The 23,564-nt window shown below is 45.4% G+C and overlaps 1 protein-coding gene and 1 long non-coding RNA gene across 7 annotated transcripts in view; one reads left to right on the top strand and one right to left on the bottom strand.

Annotated features, from left to right (window-relative positions):
* Nucleotides 1–671: 671 nt before the first annotated feature.
* Nucleotides 672–7,192, bottom strand: SPRY2 (sprouty RTK signaling antagonist 2). 4 transcript variants are annotated; one of them, XM_056499416.1, is made up of 2 exons: nt 6,361–7,192; nt 672–2,449 (listed from the first exon to the last, which is right to left on the bottom strand). In XM_056499416.1, exon 2 carries the CDS (start codon nt 2,396–2,398, stop codon nt 1,463–1,465), a length of 936 nt encoding a protein of 311 aa, XP_056355391.1. In that variant the 5' UTR covers nt 2,399–2,449; nt 6,361–7,192; the 3' UTR covers nt 672–1,462. The 4 variants fall into 4 exon arrangements, with proteins under 4 accessions (XP_056355391.1, XP_056355422.1, XP_056355413.1 ...); XM_056499447.1 differs by lacking the exon at nt 6,361–7,192 and adding an exon at nt 6,186–6,209; XM_056499438.1 differs by lacking the exon at nt 6,361–7,192 and adding an exon at nt 5,779–6,030.
* Nucleotides 7,193–14,135: 6,943 nt separating this feature from the next.
* Nucleotides 14,136–23,564, top strand: part of LOC130259161 (uncharacterized) — a 107,337-nt gene continuing 97,908 nt past the window's right edge. For all 3 annotated transcript variants that reach the window (XR_008841585.1, XR_008841587.1, XR_008841586.1), the window contains exons 1-3: nt 14,136–14,342; nt 16,541–16,601; nt 17,164–17,206. This is a non-coding gene — a long non-coding RNA (uncharacterized LOC130259161). The remainder of the gene's footprint in view (nt 14,343–16,540; nt 16,602–17,163; nt 17,207–23,564) is intronic.

A 23,564-nucleotide genomic window follows, 5' to 3' on the forward strand; every position in this document is an offset into this window, starting at 1 on the left:
GACATGCTCAGAACAGGAAATGATAGTTTGTTAATAAAGAAAGGTAAATCATTCTCTAGGCTTCCGGTGGGAAACTTGGCAGGGAAAGGATTTTGACCTCAGTGGAAGGTAACTGCCACAAATGACAAATCAAGCAACTTTCTTCTTACAAGTGAGGCAAATGTTTGACATAAGGCTGGACTGCATTCAGATATATCATTCCCTGTGGCATATTCTTTTAACTTTAACAAATAATCTTGCAAGCTTTTTTACATTGACCGTATTAATTACATTTCTTTTCCTCCTCTCTCTCGCTGAGTAAAGCCATGCAAGCCTAACATTTTTTGTGAATGATTACTTATTTCCTATTTGAAGCACAAAAGCTCATCACTTATAGAATAGGTCAAGCTTTCAGTGCCTATTAGTCCTAGTCTGGAATGAATTAATGCATTTTCCTATGTTCATTTTCCTTCTCTGATGTAGGAACAGTATATGGGACATTTGTGCAAAGGAAGGGAGCAAAACTCCTGCAAAAAAAAAGTAAACAAGAACAAAAGAATACACTTAAAAAATCTCTTTTTGGTTTCACATTAGGCTCACTCTGACTATAGTACTGTGAAGTTTGCAATTAGAAGTATCAATTCTCCCAACTCAAAACAATAAATGGGGGGAAAAAATGACAAGTAGCCCAGTTTAATTTCAAACGTTAATATATTTTCTATTTTATAGTGAACATATGCATCGTTCACCCCTTATTTGCAGCAACTATGACGTCCTCATAAAAAGGGGTGACATTTGTAAGATGCCTCTTAAAATAAATATTTCTTTTTATAAAATAATAAAACTTCAAATAAATATTCTTTACACTAAACAATATGTTGAAAAAATTAGAAAATAAAGGCTGAATTTTACTGTAACTGTACAATATACATGAAGTCCAAAGGGAAATCAAAGTCTTGTAATAGAAGGTTTCCGTAAGACAAAATACAATCTAAAAACATACTGATTGATTCACATTCTTCCGAATGTACAACATATTAGTATAATATTTTGTGACTGTGCCATGTCTTATGACAGCACTTACTTTTCACAGTTGAAAATATTATTGTATATACAAAAATATAGCACATTATCTCTGGCAGAAAACAATGAAAAAAAAGAGAGTCATTTGCTAATTTACAAATTTTGCAAGTACTATTCACAAACAATAGAGTTGCCTAGGAGTGTCTGTGTTGCTTTAGCTTATGCAATATGTGGGTCACAATGTACTGCATCCCTTTTTTTTTCCCCCTGTATGCCACTAGCTGGATTCTAACAAGCGTATCAGTTAAGATGGCACACACACAGAAAAGCATTTCACTGCAAACAGCAAAGTACATCCCCAACCCTTCTACTACAGTGCCAAGACCATAGCTGCTTAGTTGGTTGCATATGTACGTTAAAACAATAATCCTTGTTACTTTAGTATTTCTGGCTAGTGATGCTATGTTGGCTTTTCAAAGTTCCTGGGGGGTACGCTGGGAACTTTGCAGCAAACGGTGTTGGAGTGTTTACAGCGGCACCCAGGCCGATTCACCCGGTCGTAACAGCCCTGGCACAACTTAAGGCAACCCTTGGCTGGTAGGTAACACCACAAGCAAGGCAGAAAGAGGGACACTACCCCCATGGCGGACCACCTAGTGCAGCAATGTGACTGACTGCAGGAGCAGGGGTTGTCAGCACAGTTGTCCTCGTCATCGTTAGAGCAGTGATAGAAGAGGCCCTTCACACAGCAAACGCAAGTCCCGTAATCAACCACGTTCTGGGCTGAGCAAAGACACTGCTTGTCACAGATCCAGCATGAGGGGAGGGTCCTTGGATAAGTGCACTCCTTACACTTACACTTCCCACAGTCCTCACACCTGTAGCTGTGTGCTCCCAAGTCTTCTTTGCTCAGTGGCTTCAGCTCACTCGCCTTGAGCTCAGACTTGGGCTGCATCCGGACTATCCCGTCAGCACCTGGCCCAGAAGATGATCCTAGGAGTCTTTGCTCTGAGGAATTACTGCTCGTACTTGTCCTCGTGCTGCTCCGTGAGCCTGTGCTGACCGTGCTGATGGATCGGGACAGAGGCGCTCGAGGAGACGCGTGCGTTTGCGTGTGCTGGATGCGGCTGAAATGGCGATGCTCGGGCAAGCCATGGGGCCTGTCGTTTTTGGGCTGGGCTGTTACCCGAGGAGAAGACTTGACCCCCGGCCGCGGAGCCACCGTCGGTCCCTCTGTGTACTCATTCGTGTTTCGGATGGCTCTGATCTGGTCCAGGGACAGGACGTGCACCTGCTGCATCAGCACATCCCGCAGGTCGGGCTCCCCGTGCGCTCTCCCGCCGTCACGCCGAGCCTGCAGCAAGGGCTGCGACCCACTGCCGTGCTGAGTCTCCATCAGGGCCCGGAAGCTTGCTCACCCCGCCAGGCTTAGAACACATCTGAAATCCTGGAGCAACAAAGAGAGGATTCACTATTGCAACACATCTCATGCTCTCTCCAGCAGCCTTTCCAGCCTGCAGGACCCCACAGCACCGCAGACAACCGAGTAATGCATCAGCCATTAAAAAAAGGAGCTGCATGTGGGACAAGCACAGTCAGCTGAGCGCACTTCCCTTGGCCTGTTCTGCCTACTGCTGTGGAGAGCTTAAGGGGATTCTTTCCTAGGACCATGCAGCTTAACTGGCAGCTCTGGAAAGCCTAGGTATTACTCCTGCTAACTGAGGCTTCCCAGGCCATCTTCTGGTTAGACCATGGCTTTTAAAGTGATTACATTTCAGCCACTTGAAGTGACACTTCTTTTCACATCAGGCTACTGAAAACCTTATACTAAAAAAAAAAAAAAACAACAACAAAAAACAAACTATCCTGAGAGTATTTAGCAAGTGTAATGTGACCTGCTAATGACAGACATATAATTCTCCAATTTTGTTTAAAACTGGATAATATTTTGGTAGGCTAGTCTCTTTACACATTAAACTTTACATGATGTAAATAGGAAATTTTAGTTTAATACCAATGGTCCCAAGAAAAACACTAAATAGCAATAAAATGTTTGAGGTTAGACATTAAATGAGTTAGTGCTACCAAAAACTTCAACAGCAGAAGTAAAAATATCTCTCTCCAGTATTTTAGTGTGTGTCATACTGGTGCACACCACTGTGATTGTTATTTTAAGGCTCAATACTACAAAAGCAATGCTACCACAGTTGTTTAGGTTTGTTTGTTTGGTTTTTTTTAATGTGTAAAAAATTCCATAGACTACATTTCAAATTGTAAATATTATCAAAAGTGGCTTGTGGGATAGAGGCATGCATAACATAATCAAATAATGCCAGCATCCAAGAAGTTTACTTGATTGTGAATATTACTTGAAAGGACGTTAACTACAAAGTAGATAGGCAGGCTTTAGAATTTAAATGAAAACCCAGTAAAAGACACAAAAGAGAACTTGTAAATAACTACCACTCACAAATATGCACAAGTTTCAAGTACTGCTCTCTAAATTAGTTAATATTTGTTTTGCCTTTATCATATCTTAAAGTGGCTCCAAAATCCAATTACGTATACAAAAATCCAGAACAATATTTTGCAATTAAAGCCCAAGTAGGGACCAAACTTGTTACAAGGACCACACAATGTCTTCAATTATACCTAGAAAGAGCACCATAGTGTTACTCAGTACACATCAGTTACCAACAATAATACTGTACTGCAGTATAATAAAATATAGCCAAACAGTTTAACAAAGAGTATCTCAAGACACTGTCTTTATTCTAACATCAATGAAAAACACTTAACCTTTTAACTCCTGGCTCCCCTCCTTTAAGTGTTTTTTCTTTAAAAAAAACCAAACATATAGACGAATCTCCAGCTTTTAAGAGTGATCACTTATTTTAAATATCGCCAAATCCTGGTTTTGGAGACAGGATGTATGTTACAGTGTTCATTTACTTCCTTGCCTCCCTCCCCCCCCGCCGCCCCCCCACCCCCCCCCCAAAAAAAAAAAAAAAAAAGTCTAGCAGACTTGGCTTGAAGCATTGCATTTCTTTTTTCTTTTTTTTTTTTTTTTTTTTTAATTATTAATTATTGCCATACCAAAAGTTTCAACCAACAGCCTAAGCACCTCCTCTGAAACTATCTGTAGATAAAAAATAATAGAAAATAAAATGCTTTCCCCATTCTTGAGAGGAATTGGCAGCCCTATCTCTCCTCCACGTCCAGGTTTCCACCAGCCCCAGCCAGCCTAGAGAGTACTGCGGATCAGCCCCTGCCTCTCCAGAAACGACAACCCACTGCAAAAGCAGAGCTGACCCTGACCTGAAGGCGCTTCAGACGACCCCGGGATCGGTGGCGGAGCCCCCTCAGACGCCAAGGTGGGAGCTGGAAAAGCAGCCTCCGGTGTCCGCTTCCCTCCCCGCCTCCAGCTCCATCCCGGGCGGGGGGCGCGCAGCAGGTGGGAGGCGACAGCCCCTCGCCCGCCGGAGAGTGCAGACAACCTGGAGATAACCAGGAGACATCCTCCGGCCGGGAGGTGGGAGGGGGCTGCACCAGCCGCCTTATCAGAAAGTCAAACCCATGCTTCCTTTTAACTCTTCCCCCCTGCCCTCCCCCAGGAGATGCTAAAGGAGCTTCCCCTCCCGGGAAGTGCCAGGCGCCCTGCAGACGGTTCAGACAACACCTCCGGGACAGCTGGGCAAAAGGCAGATTACCCCCTCTCGCCTTGCCCTAAGCACCCATTCAACTTCACAAAGCCAGCCGCTGGAAAAGCTCCTCTTATTTTACGCATATTCTGCAAATTGCCTGACCTTCAGCCCGCCCCGCTCCGCCCCAGCCCGGAGGGACCCAGGAGGTATTTCCAGTGGAGCATCAGGCCGAGCCGGGTGCTCCCCGTTTTTTTCTCCCCTGGATAGATCCGCTAACAGGACAGGGTGCAAAGAACCAGCACATTTATTTGCAAACCTACATTTGCCTAAAAATCCTTACGGGAGGGCACATCTCTCCCTCCTCCGACCGAGCACTTCTCCCTTTTGCATCCGCCAAGAGCAAGAGAAGCAGATTTGCCTTTTTGTGTGTGCATGTGTGTGATAACACGATTCCCCACTTCTAAGAGCCAAAGTCCACTCTCACCGAGCTCAAGTGCCAAGACTGCTAACTTTTCTTAGCTGGGCTTGGCAAAAGGGTAAGCGAGGGGGACGGGTTTCACGTTCGGCACGTTTGGGGAGGCTTAAAACGCGAGGGGCTTCTTGCGTGCTGTGGAAAAAACCCGTGTACGGCTGGCCGGGGAAGGGCGAAGCCTACGGGGGAGAAGTCCTCTGCCCGTGAATTTCTGCTTAGTGGCCGGAGCCTGTACAAGGCACCCCCACCCCCATTCCCGCACACACACCAACCACCTCCTCTTCTTTCAAAGTGCTTTGAAACCCCCATTAAGGGCCGAGTGTGTGATCAGACTATGGATTAGGGCAAAAGGGACTTTACCATCGGGGTGGGGCAAAGTGACACACAAATAGCTTGCTGAAAACACCAGCAGCCTTTTTTTTTTTTTTTTTTTGATGGGGGAAGGGGTTTGTCACAAAGTGAGCCCACCAAGAAAAAAAAAAAAAAAAAAAGTAAAAATTATGGCTTTCCTTCCCTCCACACATGCCCTGTGCTCAGAAAAACCTAGGGAAGGACTTTCCTCGTCTTACAGATCGAATTAATTTCATCACAGGAGAAGTATCTAAGCGTACACACACATACAGACACACACACATATACTTGTACCAGACGTGCACTCACTTCCGAATGGCACGAATCTCCTGACGCCACTACAGACAGGCGTAAATCACGCACTGGAAGGCGGGCTGCCCCTTCTCGCCCAGGACCGGGGCACAAACAGCCCCAAGCCGCTGCGCCCTCCCTTCGCCTCCCCCGGGGCTCGTCGGAAACCCACGCGTGAAACCCACGCGTGCCCGGCGAGGCAGGAGCGGCAGCACCGCCCGCGCCCGGCTCCCCGCGGCAGCGGGACACGCCGGAGCTGCGGCTCCCCAGGCGCACCCCCCGCTCCACCGGCAGCCCCCGGGCATTCCGGGGCGCCCGCGCAGCCCTCCGCCCCCCGCGCAGCCTTCCGCACCCCCGGGGCACCCCGCAAACCCCGCGGAGCTCCCCCCACCCCTCCCCGCGGAGAAACCGCTCCGAAATCCCACCTCCAGCTCCTCTCTGAGAAAGGAAGGAGAAGGGAAGGGGGGGAGAGGGAGAACCTGTACGAATGGAAAAGGGATCGGCCTCAAACATTTCCACGAGTTTTCTTGGAGCAACCAAGGGTGGGGGGGGAGGAGGTTACTGAAAAGCTTGTTTTGCAAAGAAGGAAAAGGCTCTCACCGTGATCGCGGCGCTGCACCAAACCCCTCTCTCGCTTGTATTTTCTTCTTCCTGCGGTTTGCAAATAAATCCAGCCCTAAAGCAAAAAAAAATTCTTTTCCAAACTCTGCTTTAGTCCAACTTGCAAATTAGAGTAAGAATGATCACCATGGAAAAAAAAAAAAAAAAAAAAAAAAAAAGTCCAGAGCAAAGTTGGTGCCTCTCCCCAGATAGATTATAAATACGTGTGTGCGTGTATATAGTGTAATAATAATCAAAACACCTCTCCGGATCGGGGTGGGTTTTCTTTGCTCCTAAAAAGAGATCACTCAGTCTTAAAACCCACACACTTTCCTTTTTTTTTCCTCAATGAACAGGAGGCCGAATCGCCAACACCAAGTCACTTTTTTTGTTGCTGTTGCAAATTGATCAAGAGGAAAGGGAAAAGCCAAAGAAAACAAAATAAAGTGGATCTAAAATAAAATCCCAGAGCTTTCTTCCACTGAGCTCCTCCAAAAAAGCAGCTTGTGCAATGTAGCCGTTCTGCTGAGAAGCTGCTGGCTGCAGGCTCCTCTCCCCTCTCTCCCTCTTAGCTTTCTCGCTCCCTCTGCGAGCGTGTGTGTGTTGCAGGCAGTTCTGTGGTTTGCAATCGGGGGGGTGTTTTGGGAGCGCAGCGGATTTGTGGTGGTGGTTGTTGTTGTGTGTTTGGAGGAGGTGGAGGAGGAGGAGGAGGAAGATTTGAGATCTGAGCTGTAGGGGCTCGGCGTTTTTCTGCTCGCTCGCTCTCTCCCTCTCTCTCTTTTTCTTTCCGGAGGAGGTAGGGTGATCTCTCTGCAAAAGCAGCAGTAAATGGCGTCATGTGGATCTGAGGAGGAACAGAGCAGTTGTTGTCCCAGAGGATATATCGCATCCGGTCCCAGCTCATTGGCTCTGCGGGGCTACATTCACTGGCGCTCCCAGCGCCCTGCCAGCACTCTGAGCTGCGGGAGGCATTCAAAAGGGCAGCGCTGCGGCCGCCGAGCCAGCCTGGCCGCCCCGTTCCCGTTCCCGGCCCCGTTCCCGTTCCCGGCCCGTCCGCGGCGCTCCCTGCGCGGGGCGAGCGGCGGCCGCGCTCCCGGGGCCCCGCCGCAGCCTGTGCTCACGGGAGGCTGCTCCGTGCGCGGTCTCACGCCGCTCGGGGTTGCTTTTGTGCTCGTGTATTTACTCAGAGGCAGGCGGCGATAGGTTTGCGGGGAAACCGAGGGGAACTCGCTTCTCGCGGGGAGGAAGGCGCGCTCTCCCCGCTGCCGCTGCTGGCGTTCGGGAGACCTGTGTCCAAGTGCTCCCCATTGCCTCCCACCCGTTTTTCTTAACCGAGTGGAATAAAAGTTTACACTTTCTGCCCCTCCCCTCCCCCGCTTCGCCCTTTGCAGCCGCCGGTCGCCGGCCGCGCCGGGAGCAGGAGAGCAGGAAGGGTGATTACTTGGGGCATTGTCCCGCGGATTAATGCGATTAGGCGGCGCGGAGGGCGCCCCCGTGCCCGGGCGGGAGCGCGGAGCGGGGCCCGCGGGGCGCGCAGCGCAGCGCAGCGGGCGGAGCGGCGGCAGGTCCGCGCCTCGGGCGCCTGCCCGCGGGGAGCGCCGCGTCCCTGCCACCAGCGGGTCCCCTCGCCTCTGCGGGGGGGCCTGGAGCTGTGGGGTTTTTTCTAGGAAGTTAAAAAACCCCTGCAAACTTCCCCATCCGCCCCCCTCCCAACTTTATTTCAGTTGCCATCCGCGCGGGGGACACGGTCTGCGAGCAGCTCGCGAACGTGACTGTTTGTCTTCTGGGCGTTTCCTGACACGGCCGCAGCTCGGTCCCTTTGGTCCGAGCTGGAAGCGCTGACGGGGCCGCTGTGGCTGGCTGGACGCGGGCATCCTGCGCCGCCGCCGATCTGTCCGCGCACCGCTGTCCCCAGGCAGCGAGCCCCGGTGTTCCCGTGTCACGTGTGGCACTGCCGAAAATACACACCCTGTGCACGGCAGCAGTCCCTGCGCTGTTCACATGGACAGCCCTCGCTGCAGAGCCCAACCAGCCCTCTGCTACTCGAGGCGATTTCGCAGGCACTTCCCCTCCTACACCTGCTGGTCACCGCTCTGTGGAGGGGGTGGTCATTCCCCGTAAAAACGTGTAAAAAAAGGAGGGCTGTGTCTCGCATGGACGGCCTTCGGGTTTTCGTGGTTTTACACGCAAGTATCCGTTCTTCCACAGTGCTATTCTGAACCTGCAAACTATTTTCCATACTTGGGTGACAGTAAGGTCAGCCGGAGTTAAACGGGGCTCGCTTCTTTCCTTTGGAGCGGATTCCATCGCTGCCTATCCCGCACAGAGCTGCTGCAGCGAGCCGCCCGTCCCCTCCCCGCCCCGTCCGACCCCTCTGTCCCGCGGGGCGAGGGCGGCTCCGGTGGGGCCGCGTTCCCCCGGGGCTCCGCTGTGCCCGGCAGAGGGAGCCGGCGCCGGGGCGGGGGGCGGCGGGTCGGGGCGGCTCCGGGGGCAGCGGCCCCGGCGCCGGAGCTCCCCCGCGGACGGGGCACCCAGCGGCCTGGCGTCTCCGTGAGATGCACCGGGCGTGATGCGCATGATGCACTTGAGCATCCTCGGGGATGTGCCCTGTGTAGGCTGCGCGCTCGGTGTCAGCAAGGCAATCCACTGTGTTCAGCCGTGAGAGACAAGTATGGGTTAAAATATCCGGGAAACAGAAAACACAATATTCCCCTCTCTGCAGATGACAAAAATCGCTTCCTCCCAAAAAGCAAAGTCAAAAGTAGGTTAAGAACTTTTTGTGCAAACCTGTACACATGGGAAAGGTCTGTTAAATTATTTATCGTTTATATTGAGTACATAAATAACGTTTTAAACTGGAAAGTTCATTACATCATTTTAAAATCCGTCGTCAGTAGTGCGATCATCAATTCCCACACCAGTTCTCAACTACAGGTGTAACACTTAATACAGAGAGTAGACTCAAAGACAGATCTGAAAACAGTGAAGCAAAGCTATTTTTATTCACCGAGCCAGTCATGCATGCAAAATGGTGAAGCATCAATGTGTTATAGCTCAAAAGAAGAAAAAAAAGCTCCAAAAATAAAGCCAGCAAAACCCCCAAAATACAGCATCTTGATGAGTTTGAAAAGAAGCTTTACACTTGCAAAGATTTGTGCGCTGGCACAAACGTAAACAATAAATAGTGCACAAATCTGCAAAAAAATTAAGTGCTCTTTTTTGTGCGTGTTCATGTGTGTTCATGTTGGAACCTCGACGCTGATTTCTCAGGTTTTTAATCTGATGGTACCGTGGAAACAGCTTTTGGAGGATTACACGTATCACTCACATTTCTTGTCGCGGAGAATGGCTTAATGCATGTGATTATGTTTCCCCTAGTGGTTTGCTCTAACCACTGCATGATTTTTTTTTTTCTTTTAACCCAAGCAGACCTTGTTTTTTGAGATGAAGTTCCTGAGTTTATTCTCATCAGAGAAATGTAACTGTTGTGTGTATATGTGTATATATATATGTATATACACACCAACATACACGTATGTTTATATGTGTGTATTCATGATATATTTGAGCAGTAGCAATTCCAGTGGCTTCAGGTGAAAAATAGGCCACATACATTTGAAAAGTGTATGACGTGACAGACACCCATCTGATACAGCTGAAACTTCTCTGCTTTGTCCTGGAATTGTCCCACAAGTTTTTACTTGTTTCAATTTTCAGGCCAGGGCCTGAAAACAAGTGGTTTCCCCCTTTACTTTGAAAAGGGAGGGAAAATCATTCATGAGGAATTCTTCCTGCCATGGAATCAAAGTGCAGTACTTTGCTGACTTTGAGAACATTTTGTGCATTATCTCATGAGTTAATGCAATAATGTGTGAATATTGATTCTGCACATCCTAAAAGGACTAAGTTTGGCTGCACATTGCTTCTAATGCCCAGAAGTTCCATTGAAACGTAAACCTCTAGTTGATTATCTTCCGTGCTTGTGACTCTGAATAAGCTAAAGTGCATAAAGGAATTATAGAGTTTTTTAAAGATGTAAGGCTTTTTTTGCCTACTGATATTTCATTGAGGTTCTCAGGCTGATAAGGCCACTTAGATAAATCGTAGAGAGAAACAGAGAAGTCAAGCACACTGCACTGTAAACAGATGGATGTATTTATGAAGAAAATTAGGTCCTTGTCTCAGTACTGTTAGTTTGGCTTTTGCAATTTTTGTTGTACTTTACCTGAAGGAAATCCTGGAATCTTCTTCCCTGAGAAGAGGGGGAAAATGAACGTTGTGTTCTAGGAACACAGGCTGGTGGGACAAGGATCAGCACAGTTATGTGTGAAAGAACTGATACCTGCCACTCTGGTTGGGAATGCACAAGCTCTGCAGCTGCTCAGAGGTTTAGTCTCCTGCTTTTAGTGATGCCCAGATCTTCTCTGATTAAACTACTCTTTTCAGATCTAGCTCATGATAGACACCTTCCTTAAAGGCAATATAGGCCAGATCCTGTGTAGCTTTATCCCATCTGATGATTGCCCCAGTCTATAGAGGGACAGTTGCCAGAGGGATATTTTCTTGTTGAACACCAAATATACTTATGTAAACTTAAAGAATAAACAAATCCCTTTCCTGATCCTTCTGAAATTATACTGAAGGATACATACATTTACTACTTGTAATATAATGTGGAGCTTTTGCATGTAAATTGTTCTAATAAAGCTAGTATGCTCTTTGATGTGTCATTCAATGTTATTTGGCTGTATTTGTGCCCTTGATAAAATCAGCAATTTTTTTAAATTCAACTTTATAAACCTTTCTAGCTTATACAATGCATATTATAATTAATTCTCTCTTCTCAAATACCTTGAAACCAAATGTTCATAAGTGGGACAATTTGGCATGGATTGGGACTAAGTGAAGTTTATTTGCTAAGCTGGTATTATAGGAGGCTTTTTATGGTGTATGTGGTGTATTTGTTTTTGGTAGGGTATTCCTCCTAATATTTTTGATTTTTTTGGTAGAAGTAATGAGAATGACAGCACAGACCTTGTCTGTTAGTGTTTGAAACACTGCACTTCCTAGATTCATTCAGTTAGAAGTTAGATAACACTGGGCTTGACTATACTAGAATTTTATGCAAAATCAACTGATTGCTTATTAAAATGTTAATAAGCACTGGTTTGGGAATTCCCAAAATATTTTGTAGGAGGATGCAGACATTTATGTGTTGACCTGGGATTAAAGTGACTCAGAAGACTAGAAGAGGTCAATGTTAGAAGTTATGGGAAATTTGAAATAAGGTTTTATGAAGAGACTTATCCCATCTCTACTGTGGTTTGCGACAGTAGTTTTCAAATTTCTTGTCTGTAGACTTTTTTCCATGCTTTAGAAGAGAAAGAAAACCATAAGGGAAGCACAGACTTTTTTAGAAAATTGTGAATTATGAGACCTCCCATTTAGAAGTGTTCCATAGGAATTTACAGATCACGGTTAGAAAACCACTGATGTAGAGATACCTGAACTAGCTCTAAACTGCAATGTAGTAGAAAGGTAAATTAATATCTTGGGTAGTGTGAGCAGTGGAGTTGGAAGAAGCCTGCTCTTCTCAGAAGTGCGAGGACCTCCATGCTGTGATGGCCACTCTGCTCCCAGAGCATAAGGGATTTTTCTTCATTGGAGACTGGAATTCAAAAAATACTCCTAGAGATTAGCAATTGGTAACATAAATCTTGAAAGGCAGTCAAGGCATATGTACAAGTCAGACTTACAGATTTTGCTGCAAACCAAAGGAAGCAGATAGAGCAAATGTTTTAAAAAAGTATCATGTTTATGCTATTTACTGAGATTATTTTCCTCAGTTGTGAAAGATTTGTATTCATCTGAGTACATGCATACAAGCATACAAGCACATCCTGAAAGCAGAGGTGATGTATGCAGGACAGAATAATTTCCTGGAGACTAATGAATTTTGCACAAAAAGGGAAATAAAAACTGGTGTTTCCCCATCACTTGACTGAAAATCAGAACACAATCAAAATAAATATGTTTATATGGTTACACCAATTAAAAAAATATTAAAGATTGTGAAATACCCTGATCCTGCTGTCACTGGTTATAGTAGCAATATCAGTGACAATAATTAAAATGCTGGATATTATATCACAGTTTTCTCCACAGATTTCAAACTAGTTTTCAAGAGATGTCACTGCCCATTTTAGAGGTGAGATAAAACAGGGAAGAAAGAAAGATAACTTATCTCAAAAGCAAGAACTAGATCTCTCAGGTCCCCATCCAGTCTCTCTGCTGGGTACATGCTGCTTCCCATGGAGGCCCAAGGTGTTTCCTTCTGACCTCCAGAGTCTTTCTGCACAACCAAAATTTCAGAATCTGGGTCTGATAGAATCAGAACACTTTAAAAAGGTATGAACGGTTAGACAATTATTGTACTTTGAGAGGGAAGAGGACAAAATATTTGATTATCTAAACAAGGTTATCTCTGCAGGAGCATCCACTCCCACCCCTTGATTAAAGAGTTCCTCTAAACTTTCCATCTCTGCATCTGGTGTAGTTACTCCTATCTCATTTGTGGTTTTGTAATCATCTTTTCCTGTTTTTTAAGTAGGTCTATTACTTTCAAAAATTCCATAGATACAAAGACAGAAATTAACAGAGAAGCTGGATATTGGAGCTGCTCCTCCCTGACTCCTTCTGGAGCCTAAGTGAAAGTCTTATGTGCTCCAGGCCAGGGAGGGAATCCAGCTGTCCAGAGCAGCTCCTAGGATGGTGTTCTAATTAATGAAAGTTAAAGGAAGCATTAGAAATTGCATTACATAGACAATAAATCCACTGCATCTGACAGAACAAGCTTGCAAAATAAGCCCACTGGAAAACTTCCTTCATTCTTGAGGTTAAGTGTTTAAACTGTTTAACATATTTTAAGTTTTCTTATTGTTGCTTACTCACAACGCAGTTCAAATTGGCATAAATTATATCCAGTTCTGATGGTTTACGTCGTGTCAAAGCAGTTGTGTTTTCCAAAGTATGTGCTGTTCAATTTCCATTTTCTTTCTTAGCTCTGTAGATTTGTTTTCTTTACAGGGACACAAATTATGGCTCTATAAAATCCATTTTAGCTAAGGAAAATTCTGTTAATGCCTTATTCGAAATCCCAATGTAGTCAATAGAAATAAAGGCAACAGCCTTTATTTAATTGAATAGTTTTTGCATCAGGTGAAGACAAAGTCTTTGCAGACTTAGAGAATATAAGTAAATATATTTCTAAATTAGACGGTCAATATGTAAAATTATATGTACAGATGGTAGATGCTGGGCCACAGCCCGGGCTAGTAGCAGTACTTTCAGGTTAAGCTGGAGCTTAAGATGCAAAGGCAAAATCTTCATTCATCCCAACTTCGAACCCAAGGATTTTTTCGGCAGTGAAAAGGACTAGGAGAGGGAAAGCATTTTCTCTGTGGTGAGAGGGCGACGGGAGGAAAGAGAGCTGCCTTTTGCTGAGACCCTCTCGGATTTAGCATTGCAGAAGCCGATTCTGCAGGCGGGTCAATGAAATAGAAACGGGAATTTCCTCCGCTCTCCTTCCTGCTTCTGTCTTTGCCTGTCTCACCTTTTGAGAACCTGATTTGTATTTGTATACATGCGTGTGATCCCGATTTCATTGTTTGCCTTTTCACACAAGCACTTTCACCTACATCCCCCTCCCCTCCCCTCCCCTCCCTTCCTCTCATTTGGCAGCCAGTTGGGCTTCTTCCTGCCTTGAATACCGCATTCCCTGGTTATTCAAGCTCAGTCATTAGCACCCTGTCCCCCCACTGAAATTATGAATGAAAAGCCTTGTTGTTCTTTACAAATAACTCGGGCTTCCTCAGTCAGTCAAATTCAAATGGCAGTGACTGCCAGACAAAGCGCCTGTATGATGGACAGTCCTCTCAGCAAGCCATCAAGGCACACAGGAAGTTTTTAAAGGCACAATCTAGGTAGCGCAGCCTGGGCGTTCCCCCGGGAGCGGGGTGGGGAGCGGCGATGGGATGGGGATGGGGATGGGGACGGGGATGGGGAGCGGCAATGGGGATGGGGATGGGGATGGCGATGGGGATGAGGGGATGGGGGGCAGCGATAGGAGTGGGGGTGAGGGGACGGGGATGAGGATGGGATGGGGATGAGGGGATGGGGATGGCGATGGCGGGGGGCAGCGATAGGGGTGGGGATGAGGGGATGGGGATGGCCATGGCCATGGCGATGGCAATGGCGATGGTGATGAGGATGGGGATGGAGATGGGGATGGGGATGGCGATGGCAATGGCGATGGTGATGAGGATGGGGATGGAGATGGGGATGGCTATGGGGATGGGCAGCGATAGGAGTGGGGATGAGGGGATGGGGATGGCGATGGGGATGGGGGGCAGCGATGGGGATGGGGATGGAGATGGCGATGGGGATGGGGATGGAGATGGGGATGGGAATGGCGATGGGGATGCGGGGCAGCGATAGGGATGGGGATGGGGATGGGGATGGAGATGGCGATGGGGATGGCGATGGGGATGGGAAGCAGCGATAGGGGTGGGGAGGAGGGGGTGGGGATGGAGATGGCGATGGGGACGGCGATGGGGATGCGGGGCAGCGATAGGGGTGGGAATGAGGGGATGGGGATGACGTTGGGGATGAGGATGGGGATGGGGATGGCGGTGGGGATGGCGATGGGGATGGGGATGAGGATGGCGATGGGGATGCGGGGCAGCGATGGGGATGGCGATGGGGATGGCGGTGGGGATGGCGATGGGGATGGGGATGAGGATGGCGATGGGGATGGCGATGGGGATGGCGATGGGGATGGGGATGGGGATGGCGATGGGGATGGGGATGGCGATGGGGATGCGGGGCAGCGATGGGGATGAGGATGGAGATGGCGGTGGGGATGGCGATGGGGATGGGGATGAGGATGGCGGTGGGGATGGCGATGGGGATGGCGATGGGGATGGCGATGGGGATGCGGGGCAGCGATGGGGATGGGGATGGGGATGGGGATGGCGATGGGGATGGCGGTGGGGATGGCGATGGGGATGGCGATGGGGATGGCGATGGGGATGGCGGTGGGGATGGCGATGGGGATGGCGATGGGGATGCGGGGCACGCTGCCCCAGCTCGGGGCAGCCGGGCTGTCCGGGCGGCGCTCCGGCCCGGGGGCGGCGGCTCGGAGCGGCGGCACAGCCCCCGCCGGCCGCACATTGTTCGCCGGCCCCTTTCACGGCGGGGGAAAAGGTAATTGACAGCCCCATTGTCCGGGCCGGCCCCCCGCGGCTTTAAAACACTCCGGGGCCCCGGTCACACGTTGTCAATGGGAGCTGTCGGAGGTGACGAGTGAAGAAGGGCTGTTCAGGAAACTGTTTGAGCCCTTCAAGTGGACAGGCCTCAGTGACTTCTCCGGCACTCCGGCTGCCACAGGCAGCCCCTTCAAAAATAACCTTAAAGCAATAAATCATACATGTTTCCTGCACTATACAAGGAACAGCTGGTTATTTTTCTGCACTTCCCCTCCCTCTCTCCCCGCCCTCCCTTCCCCCCCCCCCCCCCCTTTTTCTTTTTTTTAAGCCTAAAAAATATTTAAGCACAGGAAATCAAGCATGTCGAAGTTTGGCAAGCAGTTTGAGTGATTTTGCAATTACAACACTTCTTTCTCTATTAGCCAATCCTTGAGCATTGACTTTTTATCTCCTCATTTCCACTGGTTTCTGCATCTGCTGCAATGACTGGGGTAACTCATCCGTTGTCTTCCTTACAGCAAGGGAAGTGATCTGCGTGGTTTGCAAGGGAAAGCTGTTCACTGATTCTTCTCTTTCACAGAAACTCTGTATCCTGGAGCCCAAAACGATGTCATGGACTTAGCCCACAGTTTTGTTTAGGGAAAAAACCCTGCACCTGAGAATTACTGTTGTGTCTCATTGCAGGCAAGTCTGCACCTCTGTACTTTACTTAGTGCCCTTAACTAAGTGATGCAGGCAGTACTAATGCATCACCACACGAGATACATCATATATGATGTGTGTGCACAGTAATGTGTTGGATGCATTGCATTTCAAATACAACTGCAGGTTTTTCTCCTAAGGCCTTGGCAACCTCAGGGTCTGTTGCTGCAGCTGGATCCACACCAGCCAACATTTGTGTTTGCTCCCTTTAGGAGCCCACCTGCCTGGATCTGATTTCAGCCTTGGAGCTGTCATTTCCTGCCATCACATGAGGTACTTAGTGCATGCTAACTAACTAAAATACAGATCTGTAAGACTTAGTGTTGCTGTTTAGCAATGCCCAATTCTGCCAATATATTCAATGCTTGGAACTGATGAGACACTTAGGAAACAAAAAGCAGGGGTCAAATATTCCTTGCAATGTTCTGCAATGTCCGTACACTGTGACTAAAACATTGTATTCTAGCCAGAAATGTAACTCTTAAAAAAAAAAAAAACAAAAAAACAACAGAAAAGCTGGAGGATGAAGTAAGGAGAAAATCAAACTTTTGTGGAGGCTTGGGGTCTGTGAAAATTAAGGCAAAAAAGAAATACCTGGTTTATGTGCAGCAGCATTAAATTCTCCTTACTCACATAATATGGGATGTATGTTCTTATTTCTTTATCATGACACTTACTAACAAGATATAAAGAATATCACTGTTGGCTTAAGGATGTCCAGTAGGTATTTAATTGAAAAAAAATTGTCATGAGAAAGGAGTGTGTGGCAGCAGGTTTAAGTCTGTGATCTGCACAGTTCACATTAACCCATTCATTTTTTTTTTTGCATTGGTAGGTCACTCCATAGGAAGGAAGATTTGCATATTTTTTTAAATTTTGTGAGTATTGTTAGTGTCCGTCTTTCACTTGCAATATGATATGTTTGTATGTCTGTTAATATAATTTCATCTCCTTGTGGGTGTAGTTTCAGTTCATCTATCCACAGCACATTTCTGCTGTATTTAAAGGCTAAGGTAACATAGACTTGCTAAGTGCCTGAGACTAGTTTACAGGCAGTTTTAGCCAAACCTTACAGCATGCTGTAAGACATGGCCCTCCTAAATATCTTTTGAAATCTTATGGGAGTAAAAGCTGTTCAAAACCTCAGACCAGATGCTTTGGTAGGATTCAGCCTTTAGCTTGCAAATTACTCCAGGCAAGGATCTCCTTCCTGTTTGGCAACTTCCTAGAACACTTTTGCAGCCGGATACATAAACTGCTTATTATGTTGAGGAGGAGATACTCATCTGGGGTGATTTACCATTGCTCACTTTCATCCTCTGAGAATTCAGCACCATATGGAAGTCAGAGGTTATCCATGTCCTGCAAAGGGAACCCATGATGGAAAGCTTTTGCTGTAAAAACCTGTTTTCTTACTTTCCTTTACTATGACCAAGAATTACACATTCTCATATGTCACATTATACCAACTAACCTAAAGCCTGCTAACACAGTGATTGTAGCAATATTTTGCTGTTGAAATGAATGGCATTTTAGAACCTGCCACCTTGGGGGGCTTTGAGGTGTGTCTCTTGTGCTGGGGAGCAGTATAAAAATGCCCAGTTAACAAGTTTGCTATTGCCTTTGCCTAGCAGTGTAAAATGATTGATTAGCCACCATTAGATCAGTGGAGAGAAAGAACCCCATAACCAAACAATAATTAAGACCAAAACCTCTGCTGTTCACTGGCCTACACGTGTAAGAGTGCTTGAAAAGCATTACAGAATATGTATGTTTATTCCCTAGCAGAGCTGAATCCCTCACTTCTCAATTCTTCTCATCTCTTTGCACAGGCAGAAGAAAAAATCCAGTGTTTTGGAACACTGCTGGAAGAAAGAAGCTCCATGTCAGTAGTTCCCTGACAGGCTTTTCCTACTTAGCTAAGCTCATTTTTAATGGGGGATGAGAAGCAAGTATGACAAATATTTTTCTTCCGATGTACAAACAGGTTGTGAGCTAAGGCTGTGAATCCTGCCCTATGAAAAAGTGACATCAAGATGGCAGGAAAGCTGACATCATGTGCTGAAAGAGGAGTGACAGCAAGGCTGACAGAGAAGCTTAACTGGGCAGTCAAGTGTGAAGAAAGCGCAGCTGGGCAGGTGTCTGTAATGACAAGATGGGAGAAAAAAGTGCCAAGAACTAGTAACTGTCTGAAGAGGGCATCCATTTAATTTATTAATATATTTGCCTATAATTTTTATTGCTTGACTTATTGCCCTGGAGAACAATGCATTTTCTCTGGATTGCAGTGAGGAAACTGCTTTTGCTTTGCCTTTGCCTCAGTCCTGCAGTCACACTCCCTCAACACTTGTTGTGAAATCTAGACTCTAATAAAGTCAAAGGGAGCTTTGCCATCAAGTTTAGTGTGGCCAGGAGTTTAGTCAGTTGGTAAGTCCAGCAGTGTCAGCAATGTTGGGCTTGCATAGACCAAGGTTAAATTTGACAACGGGAGGGGAACTTTTTCCACATATCCCCCACTCCTCTTCTCAAAAGAAAGAGAAAGCCACTGTTGAAAGACAGTTAATGGTCCTTAGTCAGATTGGTGTAAACAGTGAGAACTTGGAGGAAAAACACCCATTCTGCAAGGTATAAACTAAATACAGCCTGCAAACTCAATTTGTCCAGCTTGTAACCTGCTCCTGGGAGTAGCTTCAGGAGCAGCTAAGGAATTAATTACATAGAAAATTTATAGTTTCTGGGAAACATGGTACTAGTTTGCATGCCAGCCCAATGGAGAACTCCATAAACACTCTAGCCTGGGCTATGAGTTCTAAGTGCTGGGGTAGAAGACTCTCAGTGGCTCTTAAAAGGAGGTATTTGCCCAGACAGCCAGAAAAAATTGGGAACTACTGATTTAGATCACAGTAAAATTTTCTTTTGAGATTCTTGTCAGTGCTTCCACCATTCAACCAGGAAGAAGTTGGGCTGCCAAATGAATTGAGGTTGAAACCTGTTTCTGAGCATATCTCTGGGTTCAGTAGGACATAAATGTAACAGATGAAGTTTTGAATCTTTTGAAGTCTATAGGAAAACTACCCTTCACTTTGATGAGGTCTGAATTTCATCTTTTTCCCATCGCCTTTTTCTTCCCCCTTCACTTAATTCACCTCATAAAATAAAAACTGAGACTCGTGTGTTTTTGTATAGCTGTCTAGATTCCTTTGAGACATGCACTAGCGTACAGTCTCCATTTGTATGTACAAAAGGCAGCTATACATATGCAATTGTAACTGTGCATGAGAAGATCCTCTACAACCTTAGGCTTCAACTTATGAAAATCTGATTCTGGAAGCTTTATGGTTCGAGACTCTTTTAGGGAGAGTCAGGGGAGCCAAGCGATGTGTCTGTCTGCTACATTTTGCAATGAGCTTTTTCGCTTGGGAATAAAACCTGCAAGATGCTGAGTGCTGCTGTTTGCTTTAACAAGAGTTCCTTTGAAGGCATGGTAAAGTGGGATCCAATTTTGTGAGAATCCAATAATGAGAATCATGAGGAAAAGAAGAGGCCTTAATTGTCTCTGTCTTTAAGTTTTTGGGAGTCCTTTGTATGGATCTTCTAATGCGTAGAAGGGTTTAACAGAGATTTTTCCTCTGTCTGGAGTCAGGGGTAAGCAGGCCCTGCTGCTGTCAGCTGTGCAAGCAGCACAGACATCACGTGTTCCATCCTCAGAAGTTCTGCAGTTACTTGGCTTCAGACACATGGAAGTTTTACCTGAGTAACGACAGGAAGATAAGGCTCATTAGCTAATTACTTCTCCCAATGCCCAGGTCACACCCCTTCCTTCCCTCGGCTGGGCTCAGGTGTGTTGGACATGCAGATGTGCACAAACATGCCCTTTGCAGAGCAGCATCTCCCCTCTGTGCAGTGCCTGCTGTGCCTCAGCACGTGTTGTGCCCCTAAGTGTGGATGATTTGAAGATGCATTTTTATTGCACAATTGAGCCACCGTGCCCAGGGATACCTTATGTCTCATCTTGGTGAAATTCCCTACCTGTGTATTCCTTGGTGTTCCAGAGTTACCTGTGCTACCTCACAGCTGTATTTGTGATGCACAAAAAGGTGCTTTTAGAACAGAATGTGCCGTCATTGAGCTTTAAAAACATTTAATTGGGGGGAAAAAATTGGAACAGGAAAGGACAAAGCTCCTCTTGCAGGTTTGAAGCCCACAAAAAGCAATGCTCTATGCTCCCTCTGCTGGCATCAGGGCAGCCAGTCCTTCCTCTCACACAAAAAACTCATACATTTAGTGGCACTGCTTCTGTTAGGTGTAATAAATAATAAGCCATTTAGGATTTTTATCCCCTCGTTCTGGTTTTCAGAAACAAGGGTTTGAGAAAGAAACAGAAAGCATAGACAGGCTGCATGATTCTGCACTTATGTCTAGCCTAATACTCTCCTTCTTGTTACATAAGCTACAGACAAATAGGGGAAAAGACATATTTAGAGTTTCATTGATAGACAGCAGAGCAATAGCACTATATTATTCTTATTTTCAGGTTGGTTTTTTTTTGGTTGTTTTTTTTTTTTTTTACCCCCCATGAGAATCATACCTAGGCTGAGTGTTGCTATTCTAGAATTCTGTTTTTCATTCTAGCTATTTTGGAGGTTCTTACATTATTAATATAGTTAACCTATTTATTTAATGATTCAATTAATATTAAGAAAGGTTTTGCTTTTCCTTTAGCAAGTGGTAATACACGGTAGTATTTTCCTTCAGTAAATGACCATTTGCATTGATTTAGTGAGCTGCAATTTATTACGGATAATTTTTTTAACTATTGTAACTTTTAAAATCTCTCATTTGTGAAAGTATATTTATCTAATTTTAACTGTCAAATTAAAGAAGAATTGTTTTCCAACTAATTTTTTATGAAATGCTTTTTTATGATTCTGACAAAAATAATACCAACACACTATTATTTCATTTATTACTCCTCTTATCTGGGTATGCTTTTTTTTGCAGTGGAAACATTGGTGTAAGTGAACAACAGCTATGTTTTTTTTCTAACTTTAGCTAAGAAACAGTGCACAAACTTTGGTTGAATGACAGAACCATCACTGGTCAGGGGCCTCTTGAGGAAGAAGTGCAAAGCTCCTCTTGAAGAGTGGAGCAGAAGTGAGAGAGATGTGCAGACACTGGCTCAGTGATTCTTCTTTGCTGTCCTGGCTGGAGGGAAGTGATGAAGATGCTTCCCATCAACTGCAGTCAATTGTTCCTATTTTCTGCCTCTTTTCTATCCACTTTGCTTCCTGCAAAGAAAGATATAGCTGGAAGAGCTGTATTGTCAGAGGGGAGATCCTTAACAGCATAAAAAAAACAATGCAGTAGGGCTTACATTGGCATAATACAGAGGCTTTGGTGTAGTGCAGATGGGGAAGGCATATCTTGGCAAACAAGCATGACTGAGGCCAACCTCAGTGTTGGCCAAGGTCAAAATATCAATATACACATACAGTACAGATCAAATAACTCTTGGATAAATTTGGGATATTCTCAGCTCCAAACAATGTTCTTAGCTCCAGTCCCAGAATACTATGACTGATTTTGAAGGTTTGACTTTTCTCTCTCCAAAATCAATGACAGTGGTTGACACTATGACCAAACAAATTTGTTGAAACATAATCTTTATTTAGTACAGAGACACTTCAAAGAAAACATATTAGAAACCAGTTAAAGAAATATATGCATATCTAACTTTTCCCTGAGGCTTATCTTTCCTTAGGTCTGAAGGGCCTAACAAATTTCAGCACTCTCCACAAATCTATCCTCTTCCTCTTCCTCTTCCTCTTCCTCTTCCTCTTCCTCTTCCTCTTCCTCTTCCTCTTCCTCTTCCTCTTCCTCTTCCTCTTCCTCTTCCTCTTCCTCTTCCTCTTCCTCTTCCTCTTCCTCTCTTTCTCTTTCTCTTTCTCTTTCTCTTTCTCTTTCTCTTTCTCTTTCTCTTTCTCTTTCTCTTTCTCTTTCTCTTTCTCTTTCTCTTTCTCTTTCTCTTTCTCTTTCTCTTTCTCTCTTTCTCTCTCCCTCTCTCTCTTTCTCTTTCATGTTTACTTAACAGCTTCTGATAAGTAACTACAGCATTATATATTTCTCCTGTTCCCCAGTGGAACAAGATATTTAAACTTATATACACAATCCACACAAAAATACCCCTTTCCCTTCCCAAAGATTATTGCTGAATAAATAAAAATAAATAAGATTTTGCACTTCAAAGAAGATATTTTCAATAGACAAGCATATAGTGCTGGGATTCTTCAAAATGCTGCTCCAGTAGCTCATGCTGAATGAGCCCTGGTACTGCTCTGGCAGCTTCCCCATTTCTGTCTGCTCAAGGGATTAGCTAGGATACAGAGGGACTGAAGGGAGGAACTGTACATCAGTTAAGCAGGGGAAGCCAAGGGAAAAGAACATCAGTGGAAGACATTTTTTTTGAAGTTAAGCTGTTAAACAAAGAATAGTAAAATGAAAAAAGTGCAGTCTGAACTCAGCTTGGGGCTGGCAGATTGTATAATCTAAAGCAAAACCTCATTATATGAGCTTCTATTTAATTTGGAGGATGCAGGCTGATGAAGAAATCAGAACTGGGGTGGTATAAAAACTAGTCTGAATTTAAGCCAAATAATGGACCAAAAGACACAATTTCATTTAGTAACCACAGATTTAAAGGAAAAAGCTCCTTTCCCTTTTCTTTCTGGCTTTAACAATATGACCCATGATTATATTTTCTCTCCCCTGTCCAGTTGGGGAGGAGAGTGATAGAGAAGCTTTGGTGGATGCTTGGCATCCAGCCAGAGTCAGCCCATTGCATGTGGTAATCTCATTTCATTGACTAAATTGCATGAATAACTCCCAAAGTTATTATTCCCATAATTTTATTTAGCAGCCTGGTTGTACAACTGCCACAGATACTATTCTGCTCAATCAAATATCAGTCTGTCTTAAAGGTTTGTGCCAAATTTTGGAGGAAACATGATCATACTCTGGTTTCAAAAGTCAGATGGTATTACATCTGAAAAAATTAGACCAAAACAAAAAATTACCTTCATATATGCCCACTCAGAAGGCAAATCTTCCTCTACTGGTAACTGGATTTTGGAGTTGTTCTGCAGTTTGCTGTAGCTGTTCAAGCATAACCTCAAATAAAATGTTTTGCATTCATTGAGCCCAGAGGGTCATGGATTTTATGGACAATACATTGTTTTG

This window comes from Oenanthe melanoleuca, chromosome 1, assembly GCF_029582105.1.
Source record: "Oenanthe melanoleuca isolate GR-GAL-2019-014 chromosome 1, OMel1.0, whole genome shotgun sequence".
In the NCBI taxonomy this organism is placed as follows: domain Eukaryota; kingdom Metazoa; phylum Chordata; class Aves; order Passeriformes; family Muscicapidae; genus Oenanthe; species Oenanthe melanoleuca.

What these genes read in the sequence shown, in the direction of transcription:
- SPRY2 (XM_056499416.1), bottom strand. Translation starts at nt 2,398, where the DNA reads ATGGAGACTCAGCACGGCAGTGGGTCGCAGCCCTTGCTGCAGGCTCGG.